We start from the raw sequence: 13,464 nt of genomic DNA, 5'->3' as shown, positions 1-13,464 counted from the left end.
AATATTGTATACAAATACAATATTACATACTTCGCGGAAGCTTTAACTTCGACAAGAATTTTTGATTTAGGTCACGTATTTCGGATTTAGCACACGTAATCAGAATCCGTGAGAATAAAATTAGTAATGCTGCAATACATTATAGTTGGTATGCAATACTTTTTATAGCAGATATCGGAATCGTGATGAGACAGCCTCCATAAAATTAATAATTGTTTCGTATGCAACTGCTAATGTTTTTACATCTTGTGATGATTTAAAATTATCATACAATAAAGTCAAAAGTATTGTGGGATTATTCCTAGGGTCAGTAGGTGTTGGAGGTAATGACAACAAGAAGTCTAAAGAAGATTTAATGGAATCAGGCGTTACCTCGCAGAAGTCCATCCTAAGTAAGAAAAGGACCAATATTCAGCCACCTCCGCACATGCAGTAGCAGTCGTGCAACAAAATGCACCGCCCGCCAGCCCGCTGATAAATGCGTATGCGGCAAACAATGCGAATCACACAACCGCCACCGCCAAATTACTCAATACGTGTTTCACCCCTCCACGGGGCATCTTCAGGAATTATGTTTCACCGACTCTGTGTTTGGCACTAGTGGCTGTGGAGGTGGCTGAATGTTGGTCCTTTTCTTACTTAGTCTAAAGAAGATTTAATGTGATAGACACTGTGCTGATAGCTGGTTTAGGCTTTGTGATCTTCATAGAATTTGAGCTCGTGGAAACAGAAGGTCTGCGAGCTATAAAATTTTACAGATCATATCCTAGTTACAATGAATACGTTTGTACAAAGAGGTACTTTACCCGTGTAGGTTTATAGTGTTGTGATTGTAATGTAGTGTTAGTTGTGTGAAGCGAGGACTACTCGGCGGTCGGGAGCGACGTGGGCGGACCTGACCGCCCTAACTTGAAGGCGGGCTAAGCGTAGCCTGCTGCCGGTGTCTTGAGTATTAGTGTGATGTGCGGTGAGTATAATCAAACTTATCTCATATTTATATCAATTTCTAAAACAATATTTAACAAATAAAACCCATCATCCAATCACAAGGTGAGAAGTGTCGTAAAGCGCTGTCCTTTAGGCCGATGTAAATATAAAGCTCTACAGGCCTACCGCGTGCTCAGCAGTGTCGAGGTGGACGCGGTCTTGGCCCAGCTCTTCCCTGGGCACGGGGGGTTCTCTGAGTACCTCCACATGTTCTAGCTCAAGGAGGACCCCTCGTGCTTCTGTGAACCGGGCGTGGGCCATTGTCCACCTTGTGGCCCACTGTCCGGCGTTCGGAAGACTGCGCGCAGATTCCTAGTGCTGGATAGGCAAAAGGATACAAGAAGATAATATCGTGGCCATAATGCAAAATAAAGAGGAGAGAGGATACTTCCTCAGTTACTGCCAAGAGATAATTAATAATCCTATAAATAAATAAATAAAAATAAAACGATATAGACGATCAGATATTGTAAGAAATTATATTGTAAAGAAAGCACCAAAATAGAAAAAAATAGTAAAAGAATTAATTAATTTGTAAAATAAAAATGGGTAATAAATAAAATGGTGCAAAATTGTAATAAGTAATAAATAAAATAATTTTTTTTTAACTAAAATTAGCATATAGTGGCTGAGGATGGATGTAAAGATAACGGAATAAAAGTGAAAGATTGGGAAAACCGTAGAAAGAAAGAAGAAGAAAGAGAGATAATAAGAAATAAGAAAGAAGAGAATGAAAATAAATAGTGTGAATATATTAATAAAAAATTAAGTCCCTGTCCCACACAAGATAGGGGAACGAGAGGTTCCAAAAACGGGTACCATATTAAAAAAAATATAAAGCGCTTTGACATGGGTTTCTCCATCTAGAGGATGATAAAAGCATTAAAAATATTTTGCTATTGTGTTTAATTGTAAATGATGAAATAGTTTAAAAAGTAGTGCTCTTGTATATTGTATAAAGATTCTATTGTATGAAAAACTCTTGTGAAAGTGAACAAAAACAAAGTTTTTAGACTTCTGTCATAATAGTAAGCATTTTGAACCCGCGTAACTGTAAGTTGAAGCATATTAGTTAAACAAAATTTGATTTTAGTATATCTTAAAATAATCTCTTCTGTCTTTTTTCCATTAGGACTAGGGCTTACAATACCGGGATTCCGGGATCCCGAATACCGGTATCCCGGACGATATTTGTCCGGTATTCAAAACCGGTGTTTATGTAAAAATATCGGTATTTTGGTATTACATTAGTTGATGAAAATTGAATTTATGCACAATATAAATCCAATTTAAAATAATATTAATTATTAACAAGAATTTTTAAGATATACAAACAATTTGATTGTTTTAAATTTTTTTCGTGCACATTTATTACACAAACAGAGCCGAGTATGGCACCATCGAGAAACGGCGCTGTCGGCAATACAAAGCGATTGTTTATGTTTTACATCTACTGCCCAATGAATTAGTCTCATTTATACAAATACATAAAGTATGTAACATTGAAATTATTTAATACTTTAGATTAGATTGTTTCATTTTGAAAATCAGCTGTAGTGTTTACATGTAAAAATTGAACGATTTACTGCTTATGTTTTTCAAGAGCATACTTTTATTTTCATAAATACTTTCAATTTAATTATATTTTTTGCTTCTTAAATTATATAATGCCATACTAACCTATTAAATGTAAAATTTAACAAAGAATTTAAAATTAGATTTCATATATTATTTGTTAACAAGTCAATATAGAAATTGAGGTAAGTAAAAATATAACTGGCAAATTTTTCATTAATAATACCAGTTTTAAAACCGGTATCCAGGTATTTCAAATATCAAATACCGGTATTAAGATTTTAGTTCGGTATTGTAAGCCCTAGCATCTTCCGATGACTTTAGTAGTCTTAAATAAGACCTTATTAAAGTCCTTGTGGGCAGAAGTTATACAATGCGCTTGCTGCAACCTTAAGGCTCCAGCAGCTGTCTGTTCTGCATGGTTTGAGGCCATAAGTATTCACTATAAATGCTTTAAAGTAGAATAAATAAATAGATATATGTTTAAATTGCCCCTAGCAGCAGTAAGTTTGTTTTGAAGATATATATGTATATATATATATATATATATATATATATTTATATATATATACATCGATTCTGTAAAATATATCAGTAACTCATTAAAGAGACGTGAATTACATAATTTATTTTGATCATAGTTTCCTTTGAAACGAGTGTAAACACGTTCATTTTATTTGTATTTTAAAATGTAGAAGTTGTTCATTTCATTGCCCGAGAATAAATTATATCGTTAATTTTATATCATTATTTCAGTTAGCTAGCATTGGTGTCGTGTGCAATATCACTAATTGTCGGCCAGCTGTGAAAATATTACACAAATTTTAATATCAATTTACCCAAAACATGATTTGATTTGTAATAAAATTCGGATACATTTGCGTGTTTGTACAGACCTAATTACTTAAATTATCATAAATCACTATAAATTTCCTGGTTCCACTATTAAATTATAATACTGAATTTATTTTTTTTATTACAAAAAACAGGAATAATTTTAATAAAAATCTCCTCCTTGATCATTCTTATTGTTGAGTGTTGTGGTACCCTGAACGCTTCTTCATCGTCATATTTATAATGCTGCATTACCTGTTCCCATCTACAGAATAGTGGAGTGAAACATTACGTTCAGATTTTTTCTTACCATCCGTTGTGAATACGATCTTTCGAACGTTTTCCTTCTCACAATCAGTTGTTCCAATCTTTGGTAGTTCTTTCTATATGAAATTCAAGTTATTCGATTAACTAAACTTACGAAATAATTTATCAGCACCACCCTCCAGCATATCATCTCAAAGGCATCGATCTTAATGTATCTTCTCTAAGGTCTACGTTTCCGACCGATAGTTGAACATTAGGAAAACCAAGAAATCGACCAGTTATTGAATTTATTTTAGTATTTCTCCGTTTTTAAACGGTTTTATTTAGTTCGACCTGTACGGAATTTATTTGTTTATTTATTTGGGTCGAAATTAGAAATTTAAATTTAAGCACCTTCCCTTTGTCAGATTGATCTGAAATTTGGTACACACATTTAATTTAGATGACAATACAATATAACAAAATCAATAAAATTATAAATCTAAAATGGCCGCCGATACAAAATGGCGGATTACATATTTTTCCTTAACCCCCTCAATATGGGAATCAAATGAAAGGGCTACACTAGTAAAACACGATGATTATGTCAAAATTTAAAATTCAAGATGACGCCATTCCAATATGGCGGACTAGGTACATATTTTTCCACAACCACCAAAATAGGAGTATCAAAAACCGTTTAACTTAAAAGTTTTTTAAATGTATTTTTACATATCTTGTGATTGCCATATAGCAGTTTCTGTAATACATGCACATATGAGTCGATTTTCAGGCGTTGTCACTTGTCACTAGCAGCGGTACAATAAACTTGGTTTTATGAAAAATTAATAGTTTAATACTAAATATATTATTTAGAATAAGCGTGATGGTTACTTATCGCCTACAACTTTCTAGAATTCCTTTTTAAAGTGTTATGTTAAATGACATGAAGTTAGCATATAAGTTAATATGGTAATAAGATAACTGTATCTATTCCGACATGTCGTGTTCTATGAAACATTTAAACATTATATTTATATAAATATTTTTTCATATAAATAATTTTTATTTACTTTAGTATATTTTCTACCTACCATTTATTTTAAAGTATACAGTAATGATGCGTGAAAAATTTTATTAGAAGACAATTTTAGATTACAAACTTGTTCCACTTGTGAATTAATTAGTACACGGAAGAAACGACGGCATAGATAGCGCGGAAATTCTTCCCGGACGTCGTCTCAGTTTACCGCGCGCTCTATAACATCGAGTTGGACATGGCCTTGGTCCAGATGCTCAAGGATGAGGATGGGAAACCTCGAAGTATCTCCGCAAGTTTAAGCTCAATGAGAGTTCCTCGTGCTTCTGTGAGCCCGGGGGAGCACCAGACTGTGTTGCACCTGGTGACCAACTCCAGTCGGAGGACTCCGATACGATTCCGTGCTCCTGCTACGAAAAAAGATTAATATGGACAGCATCGCTTACTGATAAACAGTGACAAAGACAGGCCTGCGTTCCTCAAATGTTGCAGAGCAATGATTCAGAACGTAATTAATAGGAATGAAGGTGAAAATAGAACATTGATGTGAAATAAATAAAGCTAAAATAAACAAAACGGAAACCAATGTAAATATTCATTTTTTTAATTGTGTAATTAAATAAATATTTTAATTAACGGTGTTATATATTATAAATAAGATTATAATGCCTGTCCCATAAATATAATAGGAAAGAGCGAGAGGCCCTCAATAGCGGGGCCCTATGAAAAAAAAAGGTAAATAAAAATAGAAAGAAAACTCTACCACCTCTTTGTTTTAAAATGTTTAATTATTACATAGTTATTCAAAACGTTTACAATACTTGATTATAGATGGCGTTCAAGATACTAACTTCAGTAGGTGCCACTAGATGGCACTAGTAATTGCTTAAAACGTTTCGTTTGATTGCCTCAACATAATTTAACTTTCGAAACATATACTAATACCTCTGGCTACCAGACAGGGTTTCTTCAAAAACAGAACTCTTTAAGTGTTAAAAATAATCAAAAATGACTGAAGTACAGCTTTGACTATTGAAAACACCTTTTATGCGCAGTTCAGTTGTAATAATAACTTATAAATGCCATTGTACTACATTCGCCTCTCGTAAAAAGAATATGGTATTTAACAAAAAGAATAATTACCTAAAATATGCTGTACAAATAACTTACGATTGGAATTTTCCGCGTAGAAATTCGTATTTCGAAACACCTGAAATTTATGTACTTTGAAAGTAAAACTTCGTGTATCGTGTATGAAAATTTAATATTTTGTTTTCAGATGAAAATTTTAACTTTCCTAGGCCACAATTCTTAGTTAAACAGTAGTAAAGTTCGGTCATTTGTAACCGCGAACGCAATACGAACTATGATTATTTTCAAACTTTGTACATTACACATTACTAGGGCAACTAAATATTAATTTAACGTGATGTTTTTAAAAACATATTTCATATGACGACATTGAAAATGTTTGATCATCATCACAATTTCAGATGATAGACTCCAATTGCTAGTCGATGAACGGTCTTGTCTACGAAATCGTTTTTCAAACTTTTATTCAAAACGAACTTTCAACAGATCTCTTGTTAATCGTCAATGTATTATCCATTTTTAATCTTTTTTATTGTAGACTTTACTCTGATTCTCATGGTGTTATAATTGTGGATAATAAGCAGAATGAAACTCCGCAACAAAAAATATTTTTATAAAATTTAACACATATTTATACGTATACACTTTATTAGATATAGCCTAAAATAAATCAAAATAATAAGGTGATATCACTGTCAAGGATTCTTATAATTTGAATATTTTGTATTGAATAATAAGATTTTTTTGTCAATTTGTTTTTATATGGGTTTTGAATTTTGTAATGGTAGTACAATATTGTTCTGTGACGCTTTATTAGAAAATCTGATTTCGTTTATTACAAATAGAGACTTTTTGCTGTCGAAACTTTGGTACAGTCAGTCTTTCAGGGTGCCTTGTACTTTATGGACGTTTCCAATTTTTTCTAATTTATTTTAATTATTGTAAATGAAAAGAAATATTATTGTAAATATATTATGAGGTCGTTGTAAGAGTATTGGCCTCTTTATAGCGCTTTCTCAAGGAAGAGTCAGTCTATATTTGTAAAGAGCAACTGTTGAGTTTCTTGCCGTCTCTCAGCATGACTGCCTTTCGAACCAATGTTACCTTGATGATTCGAAAGCACTCGTAACAGCCTTTTCAAATAAAAGTTTTCATACTTTTGTATTAAGCTTTGACTATAAAAAATATAATATATTTTTAAAAAAGAAGTGTTCATATTCTTGTTAAATAAAATCTAACACGCAAAAGCTTTCCCTATCTGTCTGTAATGTAATTTTTTCATTGACAGTTTCGTGAATTGTGTTTTAATTTAATTGAAAATTTCATAAGCCGCAGGAAAACCCGGTTCGAGTGTAGTTGAAAAAAAAAAAAAAAAGAAAACACATTTTTGCAATTCAAGTGATTAATTGCAGCGACGAAAATTAATAAAAACATTGTCGTAGCGACTGACGAATTTATTGCAGCACTATGAGCCTTCGGGGAGATGGGGCGGAGGGGATATTTTTGTTTTCCTACGAAACTGTTTAGTTTATTAAAGCACAGCTGTTTGTAGCACTTTGATAAATAACCCTGGACAAAGCAGTGAGAGGGACTGGAAAATTAAAAAAAAAAACGTAGGTACAGTTCGCGCCGAATTTCTAGAACGCTCTAAACACTGTGTAGAATTACGTCGGCATATTGTTCATTTTTCCGCGACGAAGAAACATGTGACGACGTGTACATTAGTGTACTGTTAAGGAGTTTACACACTTAGAAAATTAAAAAAAATATCCCTCAATATTAAAACGTAGGTACAGTTCGCGCCGAATATCTAAACACTGAGTAGAATTACATCAGCATATTGTTCATTTTTCCGCGACGAAGAAACATGTGACGACGTGTACATTAGTGTACTGTTAAGGAGTTTATACACTTATCATAGTATACCATGCCGATAGACGCCCACTTCAAGGGATGGACTTCCACAAGGATCGCCAAAATGACTGGACTTGTTCTGCTTGCATCCAGCGAATTACCGCGATCTTAGCAATTTTATCGGTCTACCTAGCGTGGGTCTACCTAGCGTAGGTCTACCTAGCGTGGGGTCTACCTAACGTGGGGTCTACCTAGTGTGGGTATACCAAGCGTGGGTCTACGCCGCGTCTACCTTAATAGTTATTTAATCATTGCTCTCATAGAAGTGTCAACTACATTTCATTATGTGAGTTTGAAATATATTTGATATAATTAAACCTGTTTACAGGAGTTTTTTTGTGTACGATTTTCGAGTGTGTACATATAAATCGTTGTATATAAATATTTTCTTTCATACTTTACGCGAAACAACTTCAGAGTGAACTCGAAGTTCGACGCGAAGTATAAGTGACACGTATTGACTTGGAAATTTCTTAACCGAACACTCGTATCGCTTGTACTAAGAAAACAAGGACGGACAGGAAGACATCCCTCTGTATTTACAAATGTAAACACTCGTAAATAATAACGTCACATGGTTCCGGCCCAAACACTCACTAGACAGGACATGGAAGATTTGCTGAGTATCTACATAGGTTTAAAGAATCCCTCATGTACTTGTAACCTTGCGATGAACACCCACACACATCCTCGTGCACCTGATAGCCGGCTATCCCATTCAGAAGACTTTGGTTCGACTCCGGATGCCGGTTGGGTAAAAATAATAGTCAGGTCAGAGTCAATATAATCACCTCATTAATTAATGTGAAGACAGGCCGGCGTTACACAAATCCTGCAAAACAACAGTCGGTAAAATAATTAAAAAATTATGTAAATAAAACAGAAGTAGTATAAATAAATTGAAAAAGATATCTGTCATAACATGTAATAACCTATATTAAACAAGTGTAAGTTATAAAAATACAAAACAGTGTAGCATAAAAATAAAGCTTAAAGCGAAAAAATGTGATAATTGCCTAAGCTTGTGATATTTGAGGAAGATGAAGGAAGAGCAACCTTGACTTTGTGGTCAGTCAATCTAGTAGGGCGGGCTAACCACGATGCGTCTATTGGCTTATGGTCAACACTAGACCGTGGTACCACTTTAATTTTATTATTATAAACTATTTTATTCTACAGACTTTGACGTCCGTGCCTTTGTTCTTACAATTAAATTTAACATTACCAACATTTTTTTCTCACGTATTAGTTTGTTACAGTGTTTACTAAGTCTCTTAAACTATTTATTAATTCAAATCGTAAACTATTTAAAACTGAGTTGAAGTCAATTAATTATTACACCCTAACAATGTCCAGTTTTTAAAATTTCGTTTAGTGTGACCACTTCCTCATTCCTATTCCATATTGCCATCCTCAGGTGGTATACCAGTATCTGTGCGGCGGTTGCCGTATTCACCACATCTATGAGTCTTGCAATCGCATCTCGAGTCTCGTCCGTGCAATGCTGCACGCATTATGGATACTTCTATTTTGTCCGAGGGTGTTTGTTTTTCGACGAACAGCTTCATATGCAATATATGTATACACACACATATATTTGAGGAGAGGATTATGCCTTGCGGTCCCCCAAATACAAAGACACCCGTCTTTGTATTTGGGGGACCGGAAACTAAGGTTTGTGTCGACATATTTTCCAAAAAAAACCGATTGATTTTTACCGCTACAGCATTGAAAATTCGTATACTAAATGGCAAAAGGATGTTGATAACGAAGGTGAATATATTATTGATTAGAAATAAATACTTGATAAAGATGTAGTTTTGTGAATTTAACTTAAGAAAGCGACATTACTTTCCGGTTCCCCTAATATTATGATGACGGTGTATTACACTGTGGAATAATTTATAGAAATATGTTTAAATAAATAAATAAATAATTTCATAATTACAGCTCGCAGCGAATGTAAATTTTCCAGCCAGTACAGGCTTACGTTAAATGATAATGTAAGGGCAATAGACGGTGAATTAATTATGAAATTAATTGCAATTATGAAAGCACAGGTAGCAGAGGTGGTGGAGGTGGCAGTGGTGGCAGAGGTGGCAGAGTTGGAAGAGGTGGAGGAGGTCGTTTGTCAGGTGCACAACAATCGCTGTCCAATGCGGTGTGCCGTGTAATTAATACTACAATATTAAAGTGACTGCCTGAATTTACGACTTTAATATGCGATTTAGTTTTGCTAGATCACTGTACCGCTCCACGGTCCGTGGACGTGTAGAATGATGTATTCATTTTTGAATGTATGCTAATGTTAGAATGTAATCATTTTTAAATATAAAAACTCTTTGCGTTGTATTCAAAATAACCTTGTTTCATATACTTTAATACTTTTTATTATATTTATCCACCCCTCCGTTTCAACCTTTGAACGTCCATTGCTAGATATAAACCTCTTCCAAACATATCTATGGGAGGATGTATCGTAATTGACACTCTATGGTATGTTGAGAATGCTACTACCCATCTTTTGGAATTTTTTACATGAGCAGTGGCAATCTTGTTTAATAAATACACGTAATGAATGACATTAGAATATAACCCGCGATCTAAGATCGCAAGTCTTGGTCCTCTTCCGCAGGGCTACCACTAGTTTTACACACTTTCGTAGTTCTCTCAGCATCGTCTAGGTTTAACTTGTAAATGTGTACAAGATATTAAGCCTGTATTTATGCAAAGTATAAAAAGGGTAAATAAATAAATTATTGGTTTTTCTTTAGTAAAAAAAAAGTTTAGTAGAGATGTTCGAATTTTAAAATATTTATTTAAATACTTTTTTTCAAACTGGTCAGTTTTAAAACTTTTTAAATTCTTTCGTACTTTTAAAACGATAATGTAGTTTAGATTAATTTAAATTTTCAATTTGAAAATTTCAATCGGTATCAGTCGGATATAAATCAATGGCATTACCGGAATCCGCGCGCTAATGCGTTTTAGTTGAATCCAAAGTGATCCATAATTAGTCTAAGCTACATTCATTAAATGCATTTCAGTTTATAAATGGTGAAATTGCGATATGCCTCGTCCGGATTTAGTCAATTGAACGGAACACGATTAGGCTCTAAATTCAAACGATTGTAACCGATTTCGAATCCATATAATACAGATATCCGTATAAAGCCTGATGTAAACGTCATAGTGTTTTCTTTATTAAATGATAGATGGAGTTAGTAATATAAGTAAGAAAAGGACCAATATTTACAACCAGAGTAAATACAACTCCAAGCCAAACACAGACTATGTGTTTGGCACTAATCGGTGTAACATAACTCCTGAAGATGCCCCGTGGAGGAGTAAAACACGTGTTGAGTGATTATGCGGTGGCGGTTGTATGATTCGCATCGTTTGCCGCATACGCATTTATCAGCTGGTTGGCGGGCGGTGCACTTTGTTGCACGACTACCACTGCATGTGCGGAAGTGGCTAAATATTGGTCCTTTTCTTACTTAGGATGGACTTCTGCAAGGTAACGCCTAATTCTATTAAATATTAATAATATAAATAACAAACCTTTATATATAATTAGTGGTAAACTGATTGACAGGCGCACAGGAGGGATGTCTCTATGAGATCGAATCTGAAATTATAAGGTCCGTCGACAAATGAAAATTATTGATATGAACCTGCGAAGTGGCAATCTAAAGTGGCAGCGGTCAGGCGATATAACGTTCAGACTCTTAATGCAGCTGAAACCTTAAGGTTCTTGAGTGAAGGCTATGTGGATGCTTGTGTCCAGCGGTGGGCAACGCATCACACACTTCGTGATGTACAAAAAGATAAAAACTTAATGATATATAGGGTGGTCCAAAAATTTTTGCAAATAGCAACACTGGTTTTCTCCAAAACCGTGAGAGTAAGGGGCCAACGGCGAGACGGAGCACATCTCGACGATGTAATTAAATTTTTTTTTTTTAATAAATGATAATTACGGTAAATAAATCATAAACAAAATAGCATTTGTACTTTTATTTTTACACATGTTTCAAAAGTGAAAAAATTTATGGCCCACCCTCTATGTCTTGTCTTCAAAAAAGATGTCATATTTTTTTCGAAATCACGGGATATGGGTTCTCACATTAAAGGAACAGAATTAGAAAGAATGAGATGGTATTTTTTTTACTCGATTATATTTAGGCATAGTGAAAAATTTACTTGTACAACTTTTGTATTTAAACTATATATTTATGTCAAAAGCAAAACAGACGTTATGTGAAAATTATTACGAGAAATGTATGACATGTACTAGACAACGTAATGAAAAAATATTTTAAAAATAGCAATGCATTAAAAACGTCGATGCTAGGAAACAGAATGACATCGGGTGGGCAGCGTTGAATAAAATATGAATCTCCGAGAAGTGCTCTTCGCTTATTAAATTACGTCCGCACTCAGCATTTCGCTGCTTCGATTGGAGATAGCTCTGTAAGGAGAATTTAAACATTATATTTGAAAGGTTTCGATCCCATCGGTTGTCATCGTGGTCGTTTGCCAAAGCCAAGCCGTTTTATAATCCTGTTTGTAATTATATATTTAAACCGTTAATACGTTTATATCATCACAATCTTTATTATTGATTTATAGAAATACTGGCTTTAATAGGTGTGGAATGTATTGCTCATTTGTCAGCAAAAAGCTTATAAAACTATTTTCAATACTCTGTATAAAATGATCACTTTGAAATATGTTACATTCATTTGTTTTTGTTTTTAAATATAGAATGTTAATGGCAGTACAATATCCACAGGGATAGATTGTTATCAATAAATTTGCTAAAAAAAGTTGTTTGGTAGAGATCACCTCGACAGATAAGGCCGCCTCTTGTACTTCTATGTTTTTTTATTTATTATCTATGGTGTACAATAAGGTGTAAATAAATAAAAAAAATTGTTATGTAGATATCCAAAGTTTGTAAAGTTTATTTATTCTCAAACCGTTATTGGAAATCATTGTATATTATATTTTCTGTTTATTTAATATATATATATATATATATATATATAACTCTTTTTAAGTATGTTTATATATATATATATATATATATATATATATATATATATATATAAGGTAGAAGTGCTAGTAAATGGCCATGCGCCATTAGTTGGCCACTTTGATACAAAGTATTAAAAAATAAGAGTTTTAAATATTGTTTTTAGCATATTATTAGCTTATGAGATGGTATCACCATCTAATAGTTTGTAGATAAAAGTGTGAATGCTGGCAGCTCCGTAACTACAAAATGGCGAATATTTACTGTTAAGCATCGGCGTCCCAAGTTATTCAAGGTAATTTCTTAAGTAATTTCTTAACGATATTCTTTTGGTATTTTGCAAATTTTGAAGAATTTTCTTGCAATTATATGCTAAACTATTTGGTTTGGAATTTACAGAAGTATTGCAAGGATTTTTTATGAACTCAGTAAATTCGGATTGTTTACATTAGTAACGGAGGGGGAGGACCATTACTGGCATCTTTTTTTCAATAAAAATTAGAAGTTGCCCCGGGTTGGGCAACTACCGAGGTTTTAAAATTTATATGTAAAATTTTATTAATATCTTTAAATTTGACCGAAATACACGAAGCATTGAAACAGCTTAAAAATACTTGTGTTATCTTCTTTTATTTCAGTAATGGGCCGGGTGGGCAACTACTGACTTCAATTTTGGCCAACTACTAAAAATATACCTATTTGACCTATACATTGGGCCGCGTGCGTTGTTAATGAA

General features: G+C 33.5%; 1 protein-coding gene across 1 annotated transcript in view; it reads left to right on the top strand.

Moving 5' to 3' along the window:
* LOC137928925 (esterase E4-like) overlaps positions 1–9,861 on the top strand; it is a 78,498-nt gene extending 68,637 nt beyond the window's left edge. Inside the window, exon 5 of the mRNA XM_068771929.1 lies at positions 9,748–9,861. Coding sequence (XP_068628030.1) covers positions 9,748–9,861 — 114 coding nt within the window. The remainder of the gene's footprint in view (positions 1–9,747) is intronic.
* The last annotated feature ends 3,603 nt before the right edge of the window (positions 9,862–13,464 follow it).

The sequence above is a fragment of the Battus philenor genome, unplaced genomic scaffold (genome assembly GCF_028537555.1).
Source record: "Battus philenor isolate CCGP_79_NKW_IND1 unplaced genomic scaffold, ilBatPhil1.0.hap1 SCAF_4, whole genome shotgun sequence".
Taxonomy (NCBI): domain Eukaryota; kingdom Metazoa; phylum Arthropoda; class Insecta; order Lepidoptera; family Papilionidae; genus Battus; species Battus philenor.
Note: the sequence above shows the minus strand (reverse complement) of the source record. Positions and strands in the feature narration are given on the sequence as shown.